Here is a 23,989-nt window from a genome sequence, read left to right as displayed (position 1 = left end):
GGCAGCAGCAACATCCTTTTTATTTAGATTAACAGGGACGTGGGTTAATGGGGTGCACCTGGCTTGGGAGCCACCTTCCAAATGTTTTTATAGAAAAAATATTTTAAAAATGCCTCTGTAGTTATGGGCGAGAGCAGGGGTTGTGGGTAAGTTTCAGCTTCTATCTCCTTGTAACCCATTTGCTCACCTTCGCTCCATCTCCTGCTCTGGTCTCAGAACCTCCCTGTTCAACCTGGACCCTTTTCTGTCTAACTTCTTAGCCATCGTACCAGTCAGTATCTAATTCAGCACTTAGTCACCATCTGAGCGCGGGAGAGTCAGTCCGTAATAACACATGGCCCTTGGCATCAAGAGTCTACGGACCACTAGGAAAAGACAGGTATTGAAGGAATCAGCATAGCGGTTCTTCAGGCATCGCAGACGTGTAAGGGGGCCGTGGGAGGGTATGGCTGATGCTCTCTGGGAGGCGAGCGGTGCCCTCAGTGTGGAGCTGATGCCTGACAGTCTTCAGACATGGGTCACTTTTCAGCTCGTTTCTGAAAAGTGAACAGAAGTCTGAAAGAGCCTGGTGCACTACAGTTACACAGCTCCAGGGATGGAGTGTTGGGTTCACCCCATTGCAAAGGGGGGTGAAGCTCAGGAGGTAGTGGGCGCTCCGACCCCAGTCTCAGTTCAGTTCTTGCAGAAGAAGCCAGACTGCACGATCAGTGTGGCTGTCAGATACACAAAGTGTTGGCTGAGGGGCTCTCTACTCTCCCCTGCCTGTCCACGCACAAACCTCAGCCCCCATCTGTTTACCTGGTGAGGAACCCTGTAAACCCGAGTGGCAGGAGAGAGAGTCCCCTGGGAACTCAGTCACGCCCGGACTACGCCGTCCACCCAGCGCATCCGCGAGGCGTGTTTCTCAGCAGAACCTCCCATCCTTCAGGCATGCTGGAGGCGGCGGCCAACGTCCCCGCTCACAGCCCAGGTCTCCATGCTCACCGCGGGCTTGCTGGCGCCTTCGCCCGGGGAGCGACGCGGGGAGGGCACGTCGAGCAGAACAGCTACCACAGAGGCCAGTATCGTCCCAGGTGTCCTCTGCCTAACACCGTGGTCTGTGACCAGCAAGGGTGCCGGACTCCACACAGGTCATCAGTGGAGCACTGGTGGTAACTGGATTCTGCCGCCAACTATGGTCAGTAAAAACCATACTCTCCCGTGTACTACTCACGTCACACGGTGCGAAGGCTCCCAAAGGACCCTCTGCCTGGAGACGAGCAGACAACTCAGGTTTCACTCCCTCCTCCTTGGCATCAGATACCCCTAGAGTTCTAGGCAGTACAGTGGCCTCAAGGCCACATGAACAGCCACTTTATCCTCTTTTTCAGCTATATCGAGGTATAATTGACAAAACTGTAAGCTATTCCAAGTGTACATTGTGATGGTCTGATGTACATGTCTACCGTGAAAGGATTCTTGAATATCTGCTTTATTCTAATACAAGTTTACAGGAAATGCTTTTTCTTAGTACAGTTGAGGCAAAAGCAGAGTTCTTCAGAACAAATGTTTATTTAAGAATTAAGGGAAAACAAAAACATTAAAGCATAGGATACATTGAATACAAGTGTCCCATTTGGTCTGAAATCTTGAAAGTTACTCTTAACTACTTACCTGAGGTAGATCTAGGTTGGCACTGTTGCAGGACAACCTCCATCCATCCCAGAAGCTACCTTCCAGTGTGGGTTGCAGGCTCCCAAGTGGTCCTCCCCAACCTCAGGTCATGCTATATGAATAACACCAACACCTTTTCCCCACGGTTCGAAGCCCTCAGACCTGTTTCTTACCCCCAAAGTTCTCAGCTTGAGGGACGGTCCGTTCTCAGTTTACTTGAAGACTAGAGACAGTTACCAGTGAGATTAGTTGAAAGGGTCAAGTCGTTACCCCGCCAGTGACAGCAGCTCTGTCCCCTTCTGCACGTTCTAACAAGGAGTCGTAAGACGAACTTTCACCACCACGCCACACACCCACACTACCTCAGTGTGACAGTTAGCAAACATGCCAGCGATACGCATGACTTTCACCAAAAAGAAACAAGTACATCTTGTGTGTTCTATCACACTGGGCAACTTTAATGGTGTAAGAGCTATTTATGAAAACTAAAACATCTGATTGAATAAACTTCCAGGATCTGTTGGCTAAAAGAAAAAAGAAAAAAAAAAACCCTAGAATCAGAGTCCTTATTATCACTATGAGCTATATCCACTGCCCCTAAGATCACCAAGGTCAGCCAGTCACCAGGATCAAAGCTTAGAGTGACATCCGAAGCAGCAGTCGGCCACCTCCGCGAGTCCAAAGGCCAACGCTCCCTGGAGTTCAAGCATTCTGCTGAGGTGAACCAGAAGACCTAGACTGGCGGCAAAGTACTTATGCACCAGTCCAGACTCCCAAATACTGCAGGGGTCAAGTACATCAACTGCCTTAATCTGAGGGGGGAAAGTCCCTCAGAAGTGTCTTTAGAGACCCCTGGATTGATTACTTACAGAGAATGTGAAAGATACAAACTATCGTTAAACTGGAGATAAGTGCCTATCCTTAAACCTCTGATCAATCTGCCAACTGCTCTGCCCTTCCAGCATTTAGAATCCTACATTCCAAGCCAAATAAATACCTTATATTGTGGTGACTGCAGTCCTTTCCCTGGGAATAAATAGTATTCTCTTTCCTTGGCAGAACTGAAACAAACGAAAGGCATATCATTACGGGGCTGACTCTGCTATAAAGAGGAGGGTAATGGAGTTAAAAATGCCAGCTTCGGAGTCAGGATGGTCAAAATCAGGAAGTCTGGCTCCCCGCTCTAAGGCGGCGCTGCGTGTTCCTCTGCCCGCACAGGCCCTTCAGTCTTCCCTCAGCTGTTCTGCGGGAGCTGATGCGACTGTCTCATCACTGACAAGAGAAACGAAGTCGCGAAAATGTGGACACTGGCAGCCCTGCCACTCTCGTCCAGGAAATTGCGTTTCTGAGTGGAAGAGAGCGACCCTCTCAGGCAGAACTTGCAAGTACCAGGGACGCTCTGGAAGACGTCTTAGGGAAGGGGAGCCTTTGCGGAAGGGCCTCGCCTCGCACTAGGGGAGAAGCTGTGTCGCCTCTGCGAGGCCGGCCGGGAGGGGTGAGGGGTGAGTGGAGTGTCCCACCCAGACCCACTGCCCCGCTGCGTCGCTCTCACGACCGGCCAGTGTCCTCGGCTACTCCCAGCACCCAGGCCCCGGGCCAGCCCAGAACAAAGAGACTCAAAGACAGAGTCAATGTACGCCTGTCCCTGACAGTAACACATGCCACACTGTCTACACAATCACGGTCCCTTCCTTTATTGGGTTTCCAAGTTTTAAAAAGATAAAGTAAAGCAACCATTAAGCGGTTCAGATCAAAGAAAAGCATCTTTACCTGAGTTGCCCACCAGCCTGCTCTGACCTGGCCCAGCGCCCCCAGAACGAGCCTCCGAGCGGGTAAACACTGGTCCCGCTGCAACCCGCCGCCCCCAGCCGCCATCTCTACCCCGCGAGCGCAGCGTGTCGCTGCTCTCCCTGGGACGCGCACAAAGCCGCGGCCACCTCTCCTGGGGCGAAGCTCTGCAGAGCAGCCCCCGGGGACCAATAAGGTAGAAGTTTCTAGCAATGCTTCGCTCAGACTCGGGGTGCTCATGGGACTTTCACTTGCGTGAGTGCCCTGCGGACCAAGAGCTGGTGGCTGGCAGCTTTTGTGCCGCAAACCCAAGCGGGCTCTCGCCATCTCATGCTTTTGCCACATTCAGGACAGTTTCACCGATGTGACCTCTCTGTCGGAAGCTTTGTGCCGCGCTTGCCGCGGGGTTTCCTGGTCCGGCCAGCTGCGCGCACGCCTGGCGCGCGGCCACACCCAGGGCGCTGCAGACTGGCCTGGCTGCGGTTCCCAGGGAGGCGGCGGCGCGGGCTGCAGGGTCCCGCACGCCGCCCGCAGGTGGCCCGCATGCACTACCCGCCCGGCTCGGGCCGCGGCGGCGCCGGTCAGGGCGGCTCTCTGGGCGCAGCATTCGTCAGCGGCCCGCGGCCGCAGGCCCTTTGTCCCCACTGGTCCGAGCTCGGAGGAGGGTCTAGGGGTCGCCAGCACTCTCCACTTGCGGGGGCCCGCGGCTTGGAGCCGCTTGTCCCTGTGGTCACCACTGCCTGCCCGGTCAGGTCAGGACAGCGGGGCGGCTTCCGGCGCGCGGGGAGGGCTGCGCCCGCGCCCCCGGTCCCGGTCCCCGACGTGGCGGACGCCGGGCCTCGCCCCCGCCGCGGCTGCCTGCTGCTGAAGGCGGGCGGCGCCCTCGCGGGAGCCCCTATCGCAGCCGCCGCCGGGGGGCTCCTCGGTGTGAGTCCTCGCCCTCGGCTGGGCGACAAAGCCCATGCCCAGGAGGAAGCCGCTGTCGCGCGCAGGCCACGGGCGGGGCTTCTCCTCCACGTGAATCCGCTGGTGCACGATGAGGTCGGAGGCGCAGCCGAAGCCCTTCTCGTACTCCAGGCACCGGAAGGTGTGCGTGTGGGTGGCCTGGTGCCGGATCAGGTTGGCGCTGCGGGTGAAGCTGCGCATGCACTGCAGGCACTTGTAGGGCTTCTCGCCCGTGTGCACCCGCTGGTGCACGATGAGGTCGGACTTCTGGCCGAAGCGCTTCTCACAGGCGCCGCACTTGTAGGGCTTCTCGCCGGTGTGCACTCTCTTGTGCACGATGAAGGCGGACCGGTGTCGGTAGCTCTTCTCACACTTGTTACACTTGTACGGCCTCTCCCCGGTGTGAGTCCTCTGGTGGCTGATGAGATCCGACTTCCCACTGAAAGCCTTCTCGCACTCCAGACACTTGAACGGTTTCTCGCCGGTGTGCGTCCGCCGGTGCCGGATGAGGTTCGTGCTCCGGCTGAAGCACTTGTCGCACTCGCTGCACAGATACGGTTTCTCGCCCGTGTGGCTCCGCTGGTGGACCAGCAGGTCAGAGCTCTGGCCAAAATTCTTGCCGCAGATATCGCAGGTGTAGAACTTTTTACCTGCGTGTGTTCTCTGGTGTCCCGAAAGGGCTAGGTGGTGCCAGAAGCTCTTCTCGCATTTGCTGCACTTATACGGTTTCTCATAATTGTGGAGCCTCTGGTGGGAAACGAGATCTGAGCGCTGGCTGAAGGTTTTCTCACACATATCACATCGATGAGGTTTCTCCCCGGCGGGGGTTCTCTCGCACATAATAAGAGCCAGGTTTTCACAGAAGCTTTGCTCACATTCAAGGCACTGGTATACGTGATCATCTATCTGGGTAATCTCACGCACATGAATAAGAATCTTTCGGCCCTCCTGAGGGCACACATGATATATTTTCGCTTTCTGAGTTCTCTGATTCTCTCTCTCTTCCGAAGTGTACATTTCTGTGGCTCTCTCCTAGGGAGTTTTCCACCTGTTGTCTTGACCCATCGTTTTCTTCATTGTTGTTCTCTGGATAAGAACTTAAAAGATACACCTGTATTACGCCGTTGAGTCATGAGCAGATAATCTCTACGAGTTTCCAGCATCATATACATTAATTTCATACTTGGTATTTCCAACCCTATGGGACAAAGGAGAGATATTTATATTCCTATTACTAAGAGAGAATGCTCAGCACACAGCTCCCACTCAGTGGCATTCGGCCCTCAGTCAAAATCACTGTAGAAAAGACAGAAGTTGGCATCAGAGTCTGTAAGTGCTCTAGGTTTGGCAGGGGCTAAAATCAGTTCGTTTTCCTCTCTGCTAATATAAATGGAATCAGCAGTGCACAGGGGAAAGTGCTGGGAAGAGTCATTCCTTCGTGCCCCGGGTGATCTCAACCCCAGGTTCATCCCCTTCCGGTCGCTTAGGCTGAGTACTGAAGACAGGGCCGACGGCAGCGCGCCTGCCCCGCATTCCCCACGCGCCGCCTCTGCCGCTCGGCTTTCCTCCCCGGCACCTGTCGCCTACTGTACTATACATGTACGTCACTCACTTATTCACCGTCTATGGCTAAGATATGGCCGCTCTTTCCTTAGCGTGCAGAACAGTGCCAGGCACACCGCTGGTCCTCAGTAAGCACCTTATAGAAATTCTACTTGTGTCATCCCGTAACGAATGTCGGCTGAATGCCACAGGGTGACAGCTGTGCGATGACATGCACTTAGAAGAGGGAGGCACGTTTCGAAAGACTGAAGAAACGGGAGCTCACCTAGAGCCTGAACGGCCGGAAAGCAGCGTTTACTTCCTGGTCCTGAGAATCTGATTTCTCAAGGAAGATGGCATTCTGCAAAACACAAGGACAAGACAAGAATAAACAGTCACATGTGAGAGGATTCAGCACTAGATCATTTCACTCAAAGAACCTGAAAATGGCTCAACCAGTTTCCTTAAAAAGAACAGATGGCTTCTCTTATGCAATCCTGCAAGTTCGGTTCTGAAGAGGATAATCACGGTCCTAAGGCATCCTACACGACTGAAGAAAAAGGGCAATACGGAGTCCATAAGCCATCCTTAGGGTCACGGCGACACCGGAGCAAAGGGCCTGACACCGCAAACAGCAGGGCTGAACCTCCCCGCGGGCTCCCGGGCTGCCCGACCCGAAGCACAGCAGGCGCTGCACAAGCGACGGCGACCCGGCCGCCGCCCTGCCCTCAGCACCCTTCCTTCTCCGGAGGGCATGCAACCGTCACCATTTTGGTTCTTGAAAACTTACGACAGTCTAAGCTGCTTCTTATTTCTGTGAGAAATGATTTGGGAGGCGGTCGATGATGGGTCAATGATGGGCACAGGACGTGGCGGGACAGCAGACTCATGCACTGGTTTCTCCCCTCAGCCCTTGGTCTGCCTTATTCCAGGCCACTGAGACCCGGTTCCCTCAACAACCTTTCTGCCACCGAGGACCAGAAGCAAAAATGGGAATACTTGACCCAGACGGCATGTGGGGACATACAGCCAAGGGTCTCCATGACACCGAGTCCGTGGCTGCCGGTACTGAGGTGAAGTGTCTCATCGTCCGGTTCCAGGTGAGATGGAGTAAACACACGGCGGCCAGCTTTCCCACTGAACATAACTCCGAAACCTGCACAGAACGTACAGAGCGGTAAACACGTTCTGTAAACGGACGCGGGTGAAGGCAGCACAAAGCGCCCGGAAGAGGACTGTCCCAACGGCGATGCTCCGTCTCAACAGCATGAATCGCAGAAGTCGGGGGACCCGCAAAATGTAATTCAACTGAGATTTTTCAAAAAGCCCATGAGCTTCCACACCAATGATTTAAAATTGACCAGTAAATGGACAGAAAGCTGACTTAAATGTAGAAAAAGAAAATACAAAACATCTCTGGAAGAAGAAATATATAGAACATGGTAAGAAAACAAAGCTGGGGGGAGAGTGGCTGCAGAAATCCCCAGCACATCTTGTAAAAGTGATGAACACAAGAAGAAAAACAAATGCGCCACACAAAACCCATGCTCCCCAAACCCAGCTAGCTGCCTCTGCCTCCGACTGCAGGCTGGGCTGGGGGTGGCGGCAGGGGGCTGTGCTGGCAAAACCAACCTGAAGTTCACCATCAGAAAGAGAGAACCCACCCTAAGCACAAAACAGTTTAGAAAGATTTCGGACCAGAGCGAGACAAGGAAGAGACTTGGTTGGCGTGCACGTAGGACCTAACGAGGCAGCTCTGGAATGACATTTCCTAGGACAAAGGAGAGTAGAAGGGAAGAGAGAGGAACCCTGTGGGCCACACTGCAAAGGAGAAAAGGAACAATGGGAAGTTAAGGTCCTTCAAGATGAAAGAAAATTGAAAAACGATAAATAAATAAATAACTTAAATGCATACTCTGTCTCCTCTACCATCTTCTAAAAATGTCATCCAGTCTTCAAACAAAAACAAAACTTAAGCACAATGGCAAAGTGATAAAGTGCTGCTGAACCAGCCATCTTGTGAAACATTTTCTTCTAATAAAACAAATAATTCGACTAGAACCTGGGAGGAGGAGAAAGAAAAAAGATCGAAGTGAAATAACCTCATGGATTACTGTATTAACAGCAGGTAGGAGTTAAAGGTTACTATTAAAAACTGGAAAACAGAGGACGAGAAGTTAAATAACAAAACGGGACTAAAATATTACGGATGATCTAAGTACACAGGTAGCCATTACAACAAATACCAAACATCCTAATATATATATTTTTTAAGTAAAAGAGCAATGAAAACATAGCATGTAGGAAAAAAACAGGACAAATATTACATAAAAAATACGAGTGTTGAGACCAAACATACCAATCACATCAATGAATGGCCCGTTAAATGTGATTTTTACCATGGCTCACAAAGCAAGACCCAACTATGTTAAATACAAGAAACACCTAAAACGAAGTGATCCCAAAAGGCTAGAAATAAAGGGAAAAGAACACCAGGCGAACGGAAACAATAAAAGGGCTTCTGGGCACAATAACCAGGCAAAGTGGAGTGCAAGCCAAAATGCATTAAACATGATAAAGGACACTTTTTTTATTGCGAAAGCCATAATTAAAACAAAGCTTATAACAGTTAATGATTAGCTATGTACCAGATTATATAGCAGTCACCTTTATGAAGCAAAAACTACAACACCAAGAAACATAGATAAAAACATTAATAAGAATACATATTATGTCAGTAACAGGACAGACAAGCACTAAAAATAAGTAACAATGCAGGTCTAAATAATCTAATTAGTTAAGTAAATCTTATGGGTATCTATTGAAACTTACACCCTCATAATAAGGAATACGCATTCTTCTCAAGCACACATGAATTGATCACAAAATCTGTCATATATTAGGTCATCAAGGAAGCATTGGTAAGTTCCACAAAGTGACATAAGCAAAACTCTGCAGTAAAACTAGAAATTTATCAAAATATCAGATAACAAAAGCTCCCCATATGGGGAAAAAATAAACTATTAAAACAACTCTTCGGTGAATGGGAAAATGAAAAATTAACAGGATTCTAAATCCTGATAATTGAAAATATTATATATTGTAATCTATGGAATAAACGTAAAGCAGTGATCAAAGGAATATTTATACTCTTAAATACTTTTTATCAATAAAAATAAAAAATGAACAAACTAAATTCTCAGATCAAAAAGCTAAGAAAAATGTATATCAAAACAAACATGGAAGAAAATAAAGATAAAAGTGGAAATCAATGAACTAAAGAGAAAAACAATAAACCTAATTATAAATCAAAATCCTTATTTTGATTAACTTAAAGAAACAGATAAGCTACTAGCTAACTTGATGAAAAAATAAGGTAAAAGCACACATTTACAAAATAAGAAAGAATAAGGAAGAAATAACTACCGAAACAGAAAAAGAACAAACCCACATACACATAAAAGCCACTTTGCAGACTTCTACACAAAGAAATGTGATAATCTTTGAAATAAGACTGTTTCCTTGGGAAACAAAATTTACCCAAATTAATCCCATTAGAGCCAGAAAGTTTTAAAACACCAAAATGCATAGAATAAGTAGAAAAGGCTATTAAGAAACTAACCTACAAAAAACACTAGACCTAGATTTTTTCATAAGAAAATTCTAACAAACTTAGAAAGACCAAATAAGCCCGATGCTTCATGTTTTCCAGAGCACTAAAAATGAAAAAAAAAACCCCACCTAATTCTTTTGTGAAAAAAGTTTAACGCTGATAACTAAACTTGATGAAAAGAGCATAAAAAAAAATTTACAGCCCAATATCAGTACCAATGTGAAGAGGGCCAACAAAAATCCAACACCACATTCTTATACAAAATGTAGCATAAATTTTGCTACTTTTTTACATTGTTGCATGTAACACACATTCTTACACAAAATGTAGCATATTCTTTTACACTGTTGCTTTTTAAGATTTACAATTTATCCTGGAAATCCTTCCACATCATTCCTAAAGGTTTTCTTCACTCTTTCACAGCTGTATAGTACCCCATTGCATGTGAATATACCAACTTTATTCAACCACTTTCTTCCATGTGGGCATTTAAGTTGTTTTAAATATTTTCAAATTGCAAACACTGCTATGAATAACTTTACCCGTGTGTATTTTCATATTGTTGGAAGTGTATCTTCAGAGTCAGTTTCTAGAAAGGGATTATTAAGTGAGATATAAATGCATACCTATGCGTATATATAGAGAGATGTAGACAGAATCATAAAGCAAACATAGTAAAATGTCAACATTTAGGGACTATGGGCAAAGCCTGTATGGGCATACTTTGTACTATTTTGCAACTTTTTTGCAAGTCTCAAATTACTTCGAAATTAAAAGGTATTTTAATTTGCTTTTTAAAGACCATGGTAGCTGAGAGTTGGTATACCCTAATAGTTAAAATTGAATGTTCAAACTCTGAAAGCAGATTTTGGTTCAAGTTCCCGCTGTGCTCCTTTGTAGCTGTGAGAACTTGGGTAAGTGACTTAAGTCCTTCGGCTTCGATTTCTCTTTCCATAATGCAGATAAGGTACAATTACATGCCTCAGGGAGTTGCAGTGGAACTGAGAAGTGTCAGTAAAGGACTCAGCTCAATGCTTGGGTTCCAACAGATGCTTAAAAAATGGCAGGTTCTAGTATTTTCTCAGTTCCATCTTCACATTCACAAAAACCCTAACATTCAATGAGCCCATCTTCTGTGCCTGCCTCTTGTGTAAAGCCTTGTTCAAAATCCATTTAATTAACTAAATAAGCATACAATAACTCAGCAAGTTAATGATTAATACAAAAATTATGTAAATACTAGAAAAATAGTTATGGAGAAACATTATGAGAAAAAAATTCAGAATCACGAGTAAGTAAAGATATGCAGGCATACAAATACCCTGGGGGGCTCACGGGAGTCTGGCTTTTGAAGACATGTATTACTGTCAAGTTCAAAAGGGAGATAGAGAGGAAATAAAGGTTTCCAAGCTTGGTCATAGCCTGGTGAATGAATCAGAGGATTCCCTATTGTCATCAGCCCAGGGTAACATGTTTGCCCTAAAGAGCCAATAACTGTGAGGTACCAAGAAGAAAAAAAAAGATTTTTAATAAGGAAATCATGTTCTTGTTCATATCCAAGCCTTTTAGATGTCAGCACCTTGAAAATAAAATACAGTCTAGTTGTCAAAGCTCAAAGTAGACCGGAACACTTCTCTAGTTCAAAAAACTACAACTGTTTCTTGTAATGCTCAGAACAAATGCAAAGTTCTCACTGCTCTATGTAATGGGCACCTCCACCTATCTGCAGCCTCACAGGCCACCTCTGAACCTCTGCACATGCTCCTTCTGTCTAGAATACTCTTCCTCCAAGTAGCGTGCTCCTTTATTTGATTCAAGTCGCTGATGGAAAATTCCTTCCTCAAAAAGAGGCATACCCTGACTTTATCTAAAATAGCCACGTTCTCTTATCCTGTTGTATTTCTCTCCCAATTTATCATCACCCAACATTGTGGTATACACTTTACATTTGTGAATTTGTTTCTCTCTCCAACTAGAATATATTGTCCATTAAGGTTAGAACTTAGCCTTTTGTTCACTGCAATATCCCTAGCATCTAGAATACATTAGTTGAATGAATGAAAAATAAGATTGTGTAAACACCAGGACAATAAAAAAAAGGGGCCATTGTCATCTTTGGTGCCCCAGTAGCAATGCAAGAGGCTAGGCTAGCAGCCCTGGCTGGACCATCTGGCAAACCTAAATATATTCTTCAAATGTTGACTTCAGTGAACCCTCCTCAAGAGGTTTCTCCTACCTCATCCAAGGAAGAGACTGGTCCTCTCTCCCACGACCAGGGTCAGAGTGCACAGAACGAGCAGGCAGGCGATAAAAGTCCAAGCACGGCACAGGCAGAGCACAGAACTTAAAGCTCAAGGTTGTCCTTATAGTTAAAGGGCGGTAGGACAAGCAGACACTGTCCATACAGCATCACCTGAAAAACAGGTCATTCTTACCCTATCAGGCCCTAGGCTAGAGATTACTTCACTTGTTTTTCGTCGATTGTGTGGACTGTCTCATTTAATCTTCCCAAGAACTCTGTGAAATAGGTGTTAAGACCAATGTTTGCACCTTACACATAGAAAGCCTGATGCTCAGGACAGTTAATAATCACCCGCAATCTCACAGCTGGCAAGGAGTGAAGCTGAGATTTAAACTGCCATGTTCTGATCACAGGGCCTGCCTAGGCATTGGGCAGACTGCCTTACTGAGCTGAATCTCGAGAAGCAATAACTACAAGCCTATTGTGAATATGCATGTTGGAAAGGAGTATAAAATACACTTAAATTGGTAGACTAGGACCCAATTTTATCATTCTGCTATCTCAGAAGCTAAAAAAGGGTCGTTTCCAATTTCCATGTATCTTTTCCCATTCCTTCTTGTCTTCCCCCAGTCCCCCTCTCCTCCCCCTCCAAAATCTACCAAATAGATACAAGCTGGCATGCCACTTGCCATAACAACAAAGTCTCCAGACTGTCTTCCTTTTGGTTCCAAAAGGTCTCTAAATATAACTATCTACGACGCACAATTCTTCCCTCTTCTAGGAAAAAAAAATCAACAATGTATAAATTTATCATTTTTTTTTGGAATTTATAATTTTTCTGGAGCTGGATATCTAAATATTGGTCCCATTTATTCCCAAGTCTGGTCAGCCTCCTTCAACCATATCTAACCTCTTCCCACTCTGCAAAAAGAACTTGCCACTGGTAGCCATTGGTTCAAGACAAAAATATCAAGAATCCTGGATAGTGACTAACTTCATAATAAAGCCCTGAGTACTGTTTCACTTGTTTTATTTTTTTCTCCTCCTGCTAATTGTTTTTGTTTATAATATCTCAACCTCTAAGGTCAAGGACTCATTCTTCTGCCATTATAAACCCCAAGATGTAGTTGATACGTGTATGTAACATAAAGTTGTATATAACTCAGGTTTCCAAAAATGCTTATGGAATGATCGGACAAACCAGATTCTTCTGCACGTAGATTCAAATGCAACAGAACTAATCTCTGCATTAAAAATGGGGGGTAGGGGAACTCCATTCAACGTACTTGGGATTTCCCCAATATGAAAGACACACATCGCATAGAAAAGTGCCCAGCAGTGTTTACTATTATTATCTCCGGGAACGACCGTACTGAGCGTCTCTGCTTTCAACTTTTCATTGACCGCCTTCGACTCCGGGGTCAGCGGGTCCCAGAGCCGCGGGGTCGCGAGGAACAGGGCTGTCCCCACCCGGCTGAGGCCGCCGGGTCTCAGGCCCCGCCGCGCCCCCCGGATCCCGGCCGCGCAGGCCAGTCCCCTCCCAGGCCCCGCGGCCGCGCTCACCCCGCGGCCAGCAGCGCCGCCCCTCGTCCGCGGCACTTCCGGTTACTCTCGGACACTCGGATCTGGGCTTCGCTGCCGCCACAGGCTCCGCGGCGGTGGACCTGAGGGCTCACCCTCGGGGAAAGAGGGAAAGCAAACCTGGGGCCGACGAGAGCCAGGAGCAGCTCCCTCTGCGCGGCTCGGCCTGGGGCGCTGGGGCCAGGCCCACCCGCGGACGCCTCAGGGCCGACCAGGCCGGCTACGCGAGCGCTCTCAGCCCGGCTGGACGCGGCGGCGCGGCCCCGCCCCTCGTGTCACGTGGCCACGGCTCCGAGAGACAGAGCGCCCCGCCCCCGGCCTCCGCGCCAATCAGAACGAGCCTCGCGAAGGGGCGGGACCCTGGGGCGCATGCTCGCTGGGGCCCTGGGCGTTGCTGGGCGGAACCAGCGGGAACGGGCACCTCTCGGACCCGGCGGAGGGCCCGGATGTAGGAGAAGGCCGCTGTGTTGCGGTTTCGGATTTCCGGCCTCTTTCTTCAAGGCTGTTGAAAGGGCACTGGAGCCAGGAGTAGAATAGCAGAGACGGATGTCGCCAACCATGATAAAAACACCCCCAAGGATCAGGATGAATGGAGGCTCTCGAGGTGTTAGGATGAGGGAGTCGAGGTTACATTAGGTGGTCTGGGAGCGCAGAGAAGGAGCCTAGGTTTCTGGGATCCGGCCTCGGGGCCGGATCCACGGGCTGGCCAGGTGCTGGGGTGGGTCGACATCCTGTGTCTGCGGTAGTTGGCCTGGAGCCTGGGTTCGTGGCGCTTGCTTCAGCTGCTGTTTGAGTCAGTCATTTCATCGTTCCATGGCTCTATTGGCCGGTGGGTGACGGGGTATGGAACGTCCGCCATGTGCCCTGAGAGGGTGGCCATTGTAGTGTTACTTGGGTAGCAAAAAGTTTCTTAATCAGAGTGAAGCACACAGGGTGACCAGGAACACAAAGGTGGGCATGGTAGTTTCGGTGTCCGCATATCAGGCTAGAAAGTGATATCATAGTCTGAGTAGGTGTCAGCTGTAATGAGGCACCATCGGTGCCCGTGGCTGAGGGCCAGAGAGCCAGCGTGATCAACCTACCGGACCTGGGTGGGTCCTGGTTTGCAGTTAACGTGTCCCAGGTCTCCTTGTTGGCAAGAATCACAAAACTGTACTTACTGTGTCTTTAGTATTGGCGTCTTCCAGGATTATCCCTCGGGCACTGGCCCATTCTTATGTCTGAGGTTGACTTGCATGTCCAGTCTGTTGACATATCCAATGGCCGGTTGGTGTGATACACTGGGCACAAGCTTGATTGGCATGAGAATTTCATTCATGTTTCATTTTAAAAGATCCTTTGTCATGAGCACACACCTGAGAGGTATATATTTGTTCATCCCAGGCACCAAGCTGCTGTTACAGTTCCTGTCCCCACATGGAGACAGTCCAGTCATTCAGTTGCCATTCTCTTAACTAGATGGTTATGCCCTGGCCCAGTGAGAATATTGCAGGTATGGTGTAGGGGGGCCTGAATGGTTATCGCCACTACATGTAGTTTGGCCCATTGCATGGAACATCCATATTTAATCCCTGTCAAAAGATGGCCATTTCTTGGCCAGATGGTAGCTGCAGCCCAATGGATTCCATATGCTTTTAGCTTCACAGAGCCACCAGTAAGCTGTGCAATATGATCAGCAGGCATATTTCTGAATCTTAGGTCCCCGGGAGCCATATGAGGAGTCAAAGCATCACCGATGGGTCGCATGGTCTCTTTTAGTAAGCTATTTGTTCATAGAGTCTACTGGTCCCTTGGGGTGATGGAGCCAGGTCTTGGACGTGCCGTTTGCACTGGAGCCTGTGTGATTCCATTGGCAGGGTTCATAAGCGCTCAGGTAAGAATGGCACGTTCAGGTCACAGTGTCACCTGTGCTCTAGCCATAGAACATTTGGCTTCCATCAGTACCCAAGTGCCAGCAAGGAGCTGCTGGTTAAGAGAGGTGTATCTGATAGATGTCTCAGGCGACTACGCTGCAAAATATAAGGCCAGTGTACCCCAGTGGCAGTTTCCCGAAGCCACAAACCTAATCAGCGTGTGGGGGGATTACAGACACCCGTAGTCTTATCAGGCTAGCAGGATCCAAAGGTCCCAAGGGCAGGGCCTGGGCCACAGCTTGTTAAACAGCTTTCAAGGTTTGCTGCTGCAGAGGCCTCTATTTAAAACTGGGTGCCTTGCAGGTCACCTGGACTAAGGGAGCCAAGAGAGCACACCGGTGGAGTACATATGATCTCTAGTACCCAAAGAAGCCTACTAGTGGTTGGGCCTCCTTTTTATTAGTAGGTGTAACCAGGGCCAACAAATTTTGTTCAACTGAATCTGGGAAACGTCTTTGGCTTCTTGGCCAAGTGACCCCTAGAACTGCACCTGCTGTGTTGGGCCCTGCACCTGATTCAGGCTTATAGCCCACTGGACCTTACTATCAAGATATCAATGTAAAGCATGACTGAAACTTCTGTGGGGTCTTAGGCTTATCGAAGGTCCAGTCCCGCTCACTGGTGGCACATTGCAGGGGAATTAAGATTTTATATATATATATAAAATTTTATATATATATAGTTCTGACCCTCATGCCACAAGGGAATAGATAAAGAAGGCTTTGGCTAAGTCAATAACAACGTACGAGTCTCTGGTATGGCTTGTCACTGTCTCAGTGATGGTGATGACATCCGGCATGACAGGCACCAGGGGCAGAACCTTGACATTCAGCCTGTGAAAAGCCACTGCCATTTTCCATACCCAACAGACTTTGTGACCAGCCAAACTGGACTGGTGAATCGTGACAAAGTAGTATAAAGGACTCCTGCTTGCACCAAGTTCTGAATTAACAGAGCGAAATTCTTTTCCCCCTGGGACTTGGTGTTTTGTTTGACAATAATTTATACATTTGGGTACTCTGCTATTAGGTGCACATATATTTATAATTTTTCTATCTTCCTGGCGAATTCACACTTTCATCATTATATAATTACCTTTCTTTGTGTCTTGTGACAGTTGCTGACTTAAAGTCAACTATGGCCACCCCTGCTCTGTTTTGATTACCATTTTCCTGGAATATCTTTTTGCATCCTTTGACTTTCAGCCTGTACGTCTTTACATCTAAAGGGCGTCTCTCGCAGACAGCATATAGTTTGAACTTTTTAAAGAAACCCTTTAGCCACTCTATGTCTTTCGATCGGGGCGTTCGTCCGTGTCTATTTAGAGTACTTGCCGATGGGTACTGGCCATCTTGTTCGTTGTGCGTCTTGTGGCTCTTCTGTCCCTCTTTTCCTCTCTTGCTTCCCGCCAGCTCTGTCCCAGGTGAAGTGCAATGGGCTGACGCGTCCATTTCAGTGTGGCTCTTCTTGACTACACGTCTGCTTGGGAACTGCACCTCTTAACTGGTTTCTGGAGGCCTCCCAAAGGCTTTGGGGACCATAGAGCGTTGTTACGTTGGTGTCTCTGTCAGGGAACAAGGTCTGTGGCTTCCCTTTCTGCCACTTGCTGTGTCTCTTCTTGTCGGCACTGCAGGGGGCAGGGTTGAGGGGTTGGGCTTTGGGGGAGACTCAGCTCTTCTCATCCATCTATCAATAAAGACATCTGTCTAATTAAAAAACACTCTTGCCCTGAAAGCTGAATGTGCCACCGCCACATGCCCCAGCCTTTTCCCTAACGCTGACCCTGCAGGAGACACCTCCTTGTTTAGCTTATTGTGCATTTTCTTCTTCAGTTCTTGTCTGTCTCTCTCACACCTTCCAACTGGGAGGTGGCTCCAGGAGGGCGGGAAGTTTTACGTTTTATTCTCCCTTGAATCTCTGTTCCCAGAAAAGTTCCATAATAAGGTGTGCTCCAGAAATACTTGCTGGCTGATGAAAGAAGAAATTATAAAAGAAGTGACTTGCCCCTTCTGAGCACGTGTGGGATGTTTTGAAATGCTTACTTGTCTTCATTTGCTTGTCTTCCTTTGTGCTCCATGTCGGGGGCGGGAACATGTCCTTCCTTCTGACCAGCATGACATCAGTTCAGGCAGGCGAACTGACCAAGTTTCAAAGAAAAAACAGCACTGCCCTCTCTGAGGCTCGAACTCAGGACCTTCAGATTATGAGACTGACGCGCTGCCTACTGCGCTAAGAGGGCGGCTTGATGCACCTTTTCCCCCCGATCAAAATAAAAGCAAATATTACTTTCAAAGTCCTACCACATCACCAGTTTCCAGTTTTCAATTGATCCTACTTGAAAAATCACTCCATATGACCCAGAGGTGCACGGGAAGGACTCCACCCAGAAATGGTGGGGTGCACGCCTCTCGGGATTTACCCAGCGACGGGACCTTCTGGGCTAGGGGACCAGGGTCCGCCGTGCTGTCTTCTGCTCTTCTTGTGTTCCAGTGATGTGGTTTCCTGCCGACGGGGGTCTCAGTCGCTCTCGTACTTTCCATGGTTTCCTTTGTTGAAAAGACACATGGAAGCGCCGGATTCATATCAGTTTACAGACTGGCAGAATAAATAGTCTCAAATTTGTCTCCAGTCCACACTGTCTGTCTTACTCCATATCTCCACTTGGATCTACATGACTGGAGACATTTTCCCTACAAAAAACACAAACAATGTAATAAAAAGCCTCCCTGTTTATTCTGCCTTATGTGCCATTAATTATACCAAGAGATTTGTGGAGATTATCTCATATAGTCCAAGTGAATTTTGGCAACAAAACTATGTATCATTATCTGCCCTTTCCACATATAATGGAGGTTCAGAGAAGTTAAATCGCATTCCCAAGGGCCCAGAGCTGCAAAGCGGCAGGGCCTGAATTGAGAAGCAGATCATTAATTTCTAAAACTTGAGCCCTTCCTCTGCTCTAGCTCATCGTCTCTCTCTGTTTTCCACAGTAGTTCATCCATCCACACACCAGAAAGTCTAATTCTCAACCTCCTCTGTGCTGGCTTTCCAAGTCAGCGTCGACTCTTCCTTCTTCTTCAAACCTAACACCCGACAACTTGCCAAATACTGAACATTATTCTCGTGCAGCTCTTTTGAATCATTCAGTTCCTTTCCACACATTCACTCACTGCAGCAGGCTCAGTGAGTGAGACGGAATCTGACCACCCCAGAGCTCAAGAGCTAGAAGGGTAGACAAGGACGAGGGACCATCCACTTCCAGCTTCAGCACTTTCAGCCTTCCTGGCATTTACAGCTAAATAACCCTTTCTAAAACACCAGCTTTAGCAATGTCACTCTGAGGCACTCTCACTATTCCTGGTTTCTTGGTTTTGATGTATCTTGCTGTCTCTCAACTCATTGGCCCTTCTACCTACATCATGGTTTTGCTCTATAAGGTCGATTAGATCCATTGATCGGTGGTGGTGTTTACATCTTCAGTATGTTTGCTGACATGTTATCTACAAGATATCTACAAGAGTGTCAACATCAGCAACTATAATTGTGGATTTTTTCCCCTCCCCGGTTTATCAGTTTTGTTTGTGAGCTCTACATTTGAGAGTGGACATCTAGGACAGTTACATCTCTCTGATGAACAGACACTCTGTGATTTTGTAACATCTCTTTCTCTACCTGGAAATTATCTTTGCTTTGAAATCTACTTTGTCTCATATTAACTTGTCCAATTCAGTTTTTTTTCCCCCTTGGTGCTTGCATGGTTTAACTTTCCTTACTCTTTACTTTTACTCTACCTAAGCCAATATATTTGAGGTGGGTTTCTTATAGTCAGCACATGTTTGGGTCATAGTTTGTTTTTAATACATTCTGACGATCTCTACTTTTTTTTAAATTTTTTAAATTTTTTAGGCGAGGCAGCCCTTGGTTGACCTCACAGATTGCAAGGACCTTGCCAAATCCTTTATTTTTTAATTTAATTTTATTTTTTACACCTGCGGCACCTGGTCTTCCAAGGTGGTCTCCCATCCAAGTCCTAACCAGGCCCAACCCTGCTTTGCTTCCGGAATCAGACGGGATCGGGCTTGTTCAGGGTAGCATGGCTATAGACCAACCTCTACTTTGAATTAATGTGTTTAGATGATTTTATATTTAATGTTCTTATGAACATGTTTGTATATAGAGCTATCATTTTATACTTTACAAATTGTTCTCTGTTTTTCATTCCTCTGCCTTCCTACTTCCCTTTGGCTTTTAAAAACATATTAACATTCTATATTAATATATTGTTTATTTTGCTCTGTCTTGTACAATGTTTAGTAAGCGGTCTAGGTATTAGCGTTGTAAGTGCTTAATATTTACAGTGTATTTTAGAGTCAATATTGAACTATTCATGTTGAATATAGAAATCTCTTCACCATTTAGGTTCTTTTACCCTACCTTCTTTGTGTTATGTTTATAGTACCTCCAGATACAATGACAACTCATCGCTCAAAGTTATAAAATTTGCTTATGATCATCAAGTTTACTTCAAAGATCTTCAGAGCCCAATAGTCTATTACCATATTTACCTAGATATTTCCTATTTCTGCTATTGTTTCTTCACTCCTGATGTTCTAAATTTCCTTCTGTTATCATTTTTCTTCATTTTGAAATCTTTGCTAATTCTTTTTTAGCTGTCCCAGTACCAATGAATTTTCTTAGTTTGCCTTCAAATGAGATGTTTTTCACCATTAGGTCTGAAGGATATTTTTGCTATACATAAAATTTCGGGCTGGTGATTCCTTTCTGTCAGCTCAGCGCTTGAAACATTGTCTTTTATTTCTTTCTAGCACCATGGTTTCGGGTAAGAAATCCCCAAACACGCAAATGTTTGTTCCCCTTTCCTTTTCATCTGGCAGCTTTCATGGTTTTTTCTTTTCTTTAATTTTTAGCAGTTTGATTGTAATATGTCTGGATGTGGATGTTTCGGGGTTCACTCTGCTTGAGGTTTCCTGAGCTTCTTGAATGGCGGGTTATGCGTTTTGCGCTTTCCAGGACCGTGTCAGTTCAGTTCAGGGCCAAGCTACACAAGGACACAAGGAGAAAAATAGCAACTTGGTATACCTCCGCCTTGAGGGATCACAGCTCCTCTGAAGAAACAGAAAACGAATTACAAATTGGTAGCTCTAACTGTACTGAGCATAGAGCCCTTGGCAGCCTTGTGTTGTCCATGCCCATAGGTCAAAATCCGAGGGAATGGCACGTTCGAAACGTGCCAGGTTTTGCCGTTTACTTCAAGGGGTCAGAGGCTTTGAGGGTGCCACCCCAAAACCAAGGTCGGAATAGCAAAACCTGGAGAATGCGGGCGTCGATCCCGCCACCTCTCACATGCTAAGCGAGCGCTCTACCATCTGAGCTAATTCCCCGGCTGCTGCACGGCTTTTTCCCTCCAATTTCCCGTTTATGAGAAGATGTGCGGGCTCCGTCGTTCACCGCTGTTTAAGTGGCTCAGGACAAAAGGAAAGTCAAGGCCGTTAACACCGAACCTGCACCAATAGCGCATCCTCTCTAAGAAAGTCTTCATAAAGAAAGCAAGGGTGCCCCGTGCCGAAAACACAGAGGGACACCGGAAATAATATACACGGCTTAAAAAAGAAAACCCACCGCTGGGAAGGGAGAAGATGTGCACGTGCCGAGGGGAGATGCGGGGAGAAACTGCTCCCACGCACGCAGGGCGCAGCGCCCTCAATGCCCCATGCTCCTGTCCCCCTCACCTGTGTGACGGGCAGCGCCGGACACGGCACAGCACACGCGCTGCCGCACAGCAGCTGCCTCGTGGGCCAGCGAGCAGCAGGTGATTCTGGACGGCGCTTGGAAAGGGACCAGCTGCCTTCTCCCTGGTCCTGGCACTGCCCCTACCGCAAGGGACAGAGGCGCCTGGACTGCCGTCTCAGCCTGCGCCTGCCCGGCCGACCCCAACCGCTCCCTTCCAGAGCTAAGGCAGCCGGGCCCGGCCGCCAGGTGGACTCACCTGGGCGGCCCCGCGCAGCGCTGCTCGGTGGAGGTCCGAGCGTCCTGCCCTGTGCGTCCTGCCCCAGTCCCAGAGCTCTGGGCTAACTAACGCTCGCCGTGGTCAAAACGTCAACGTCAGAAGTGTCGACCCCTGGGGCGCATCTGTCCCCTCTCCCTGTTGCCACACAGTTAACTCAGCCCGGAATCAGCCGCGCCCGGTTGCGGTGCGTGCGCGGCGATGAGTGGGCGGCGCGGGAAGGAGCAGCGGCTGGCGAGGTTCGGCTCCGGAGCCGGGTACGGTCTCCCGCCATCGCCGCCCCGCTCCGCCCCGCCCGCCAGCGCAGCTCAGGAATCACCTGGAAGAAACAGGAGAACCAGACGTGTGGTCACCTTCAGAGCATTGCGAAAGTACACTCCACGTCGATGTTAAAAGGGCACCGAGTGCTGGCATTAGAACTGGGGCCAGGAGATGGCAGGAGGGGGACCCCAGGGCGCCGGCTGGTCCTGGTCGTTGGTCTAGGGCCCGTTTACACGCCTGTGAATCCATCGGCACAGCCCGCCGGGATGCTCACTTATAGCTGTGCCGCTTTGTATGTGTGCCTCTGGCTCTGGACAGTCATGTCTCACCGTCATGGCCCAGAGCTAGCTCTGCCTGTAACACTGATCATGTTTTGTCTCTGGGGCTCTGTGTTTCTTATTAAAAAAAAAAAAACCATCTAATGGGTATGAGGTGGTATCTCATCGTGGTTTTGATTTACTGTTAAGGATTAGTGGCGTTGAGCATCTATTCATGTGCTTATGGGAGTGAGGGGCAGCCCTGTGCTTTCCCTGAGACAGAGCCTGGGGTAGCAACAGGGGAACTTTTAAAGGCTGAGTGGTTAAGACAGTTGCCCCCTACAGCCTTTAGCTCAACTGCCTATAGTATGTCATGGGTTTCGCCTGTTTTCTAGCAGGGCAGGAATCTCATTTAAAGGAGAGATTTTGTTCTCTCCACTTGAATGTGTCCAGAGCCCACATACAGAAGGGAGCTGAGCCTACGGTGGGTGTTTCGGTATTCGCTGGATGATTAGTATCAGGAAGGCAATCGGCAGGCCGGAGGGACAGCACATCGGCCCTGCCTCGCCCAGGGGAGACCCCTGAGCTAGAGCTGCCGGATTCCACGTCTCCCTCCGCTCCACCGTCGGTGAGCGCTGCAGCTGTGGAAGCCGTGGCCTGCGACCGGAGGGGACAAGGTCCTAGGAATAGGAAGGGGCTCTCGGGTGGTTTCCCACAGCTGGTGACCATTCAGAGCTCTCAGGGGTACAGGCAGGGCTGCGCCCTTTGCCATTTTGTCCACAAGAACTCAAAAAGTCGCAGCGCACGGGAGGTGGTTGCCCAGTTTGGGGTGGCGGAGCTAACACCTTGACCCCTGGGCCCGCAGGTGTCGGGAAGGCGACTAGGGCTCCTCATCCAGGAATTGTCACCTGGAACCTGATGGGGGCCAAGTCGTGTGGGGAGACAATGATCCAGGCAGGTGGAACAGCCTGGGTAAGGACATGGTGTCTTAGGACAACCACATATAGAAATCTAGTATATGATAAAAGTGGCATTTCAGATCACTGAGTAAAAGGTTTTAATGATAGCTTTTCGGTCAATTATACTGGAAATTTGGAAAAAAATAAATTAGATCTATTTCTCACACCACACACAAGAATAAACTTGGTGCCACAAATATATATTTGCAACTTTCTTAATTATAAATTTTTAAAAATATTTAAATCTACAAGACAGCTGAAACAGCTTCCATGCCCCGCCCCCCTCCGAATCGATTTCTCGCCGGTGAGTTTCACAGCCTCAGTATCCCTCGGAAAACGGAGGGGAAGTGGGCAGCCTGACCCCCTAGAAGCCACCCCATAAGTACACAGGCATTTAGGGGATCAGAGCTCACGGTCCTTCGCACGCGGTGACCGGGACACGAGCTCACGGGCGCAGGGCCCCTGCAGCATCGAGGGGGCGTCACCCTGCAGCCCCCCGTCCTGTTTCTAGAAGTGTTTACTCACCGTGAGTCAGGACTCTGGATGTGCCCGCTCCCCAGACTCGGAGGGGACCCCGGGCCCCTGTCGCCCAAGAGCGACCAGGCCGCAGGGAAGGGGCGAAGGCCTGGCACGCGTATTTCCATCGCGTCCCGACGGCTTCCTCGCAGCTCCCTCCACCCCCGGCCCTGTTCTCCTCCATGGTGTGGAAGGAAAGAAGGGGACCCTTGTCCCCACGTCTTCAGATGTCTCCCAGCCACGTCCCAGGGCCTCACCACCCAGGACGGCCGGTGAGTTCCCGAGAACAAGGCCTAGAAGCATGCGCTCCCCACTACAAGAGCGCGGGGACGAGGTGGCCGAGTGGTTAAGGCGATGGACTGCTAATCCATTGTGCTCTGCACGCGTGGGTTCGAATCCCACCCTCGTCGGCCAACAGTGCAAGACCGTCGGTAGTGTGACTGCGAAACGAACCTTGGGGTCTCCCCTCCGCTGTTGGTTGGGTGTGGGTCACCTGCCCTCTTTTAGGCTGGCGCAGCTTCTTTCTCCTTTTCCTCTGACTCCCGCCTCTGTGAGCAAGCAGGTGAAGCGGCCCTTGTCACAGACCAGGAAGTAGAACGAGGGTTTCGCCCGCCTCCCCAAAGGTAGTCTCCAACTTTAGTTTTACTTTTATCACTTGAATTTTCTTCGTTATTTATCACCAAGTTTTGCTTCC

General features: G+C 48.5%; 1 protein-coding gene, 1 long non-coding RNA gene, 3 other non-coding genes and 1 pseudogene across 8 annotated transcripts; 1 reads left to right on the top strand and 5 right to left on the bottom strand.

Annotated features, from left to right (window-relative positions):
- Positions 1-1,532: 1,532 nt before the first annotated feature.
- On the bottom strand, positions 1,533-13,640 carry ZNF322 (zinc finger protein 322). 4 transcript variants are annotated; one of them, XM_039867318.1, is made up of 4 exons: positions 13,347-13,640; positions 11,778-11,954; positions 6,215-6,289; positions 1,533-5,584 (listed from the first exon to the last, which is right to left on the bottom strand). In XM_039867318.1, exon 4 carries the CDS (start codon positions 5,401-5,403, stop codon positions 4,195-4,197), a length of 1,209 nt encoding a protein of 402 aa, XP_039723252.1. In that variant the 5' UTR covers positions 5,404-5,584; positions 6,215-6,289; positions 11,778-11,954; positions 13,347-13,640; the 3' UTR covers positions 1,533-4,194. The 4 variants fall into 4 exon arrangements, with proteins under 4 accessions (XP_039723252.1, XP_039723253.1, XP_039723250.1 ...); XM_039867319.1 differs by lacking the exon at positions 11,778-11,954 and adding an exon at positions 6,956-7,084; XM_039867316.1 differs by lacking the exon at positions 11,778-11,954.
- A 3,803-nt stretch (positions 13,641-17,443) lies between these two features.
- On the bottom strand, positions 17,444-17,516 carry TRNAM-CAU (transfer RNA methionine (anticodon CAU)). The gene has a single exon. It is a non-coding gene; the product is annotated as a tRNA-Met (tRNA).
- Positions 17,517-17,721: 205 nt separating this feature from the next.
- LOC120606204 (uncharacterized) lies at positions 17,722-21,206 on the bottom strand. The gene is made up of 3 exons (XR_005653843.1): positions 21,028-21,206; positions 19,843-20,403; positions 17,722-17,823 (listed from the first exon to the last, which is right to left on the bottom strand). It is a non-coding gene; the product is annotated as an uncharacterized LOC120606204 (long non-coding RNA).
- LOC120606213 (uncharacterized) lies at positions 19,264-19,382 on the bottom strand (annotated as a pseudogene).
- On the bottom strand, positions 20,607-20,679 carry TRNAA-AGC (transfer RNA alanine (anticodon AGC)). Its single transcript has one exon. It is a non-coding gene; the product is annotated as a tRNA-Ala (tRNA).
- Positions 21,207-23,623: 2,417 nt separating the features above from the next.
- Positions 23,624-23,705, top strand: TRNAS-GCU (transfer RNA serine (anticodon GCU)). The gene has a single exon. It is a non-coding gene; the product is annotated as a tRNA-Ser (tRNA).
- Positions 23,706-23,989: the final 284 nt, after the last annotated feature.

Source organism: Pteropus medius, unplaced genomic scaffold (assembly GCF_902729225.1).
Source record: "Pteropus medius unplaced genomic scaffold, Ma_sr-lr_union100, whole genome shotgun sequence".
Taxonomy (NCBI): domain Eukaryota; kingdom Metazoa; phylum Chordata; class Mammalia; order Chiroptera; family Pteropodidae; genus Pteropus; species Pteropus medius.
This window is presented reverse-complemented; position numbering and strand designations above follow the sequence as displayed.

Bases quoted from the DNA above. Each gene is read 5' to 3' on its own strand.
- ZNF322 (XM_039867318.1), bottom strand. From the start codon at position 5,403: ATGTACACTTCGGAAGAGAGAGAGAATCAGAGAACTCAGAAAGCGAAA.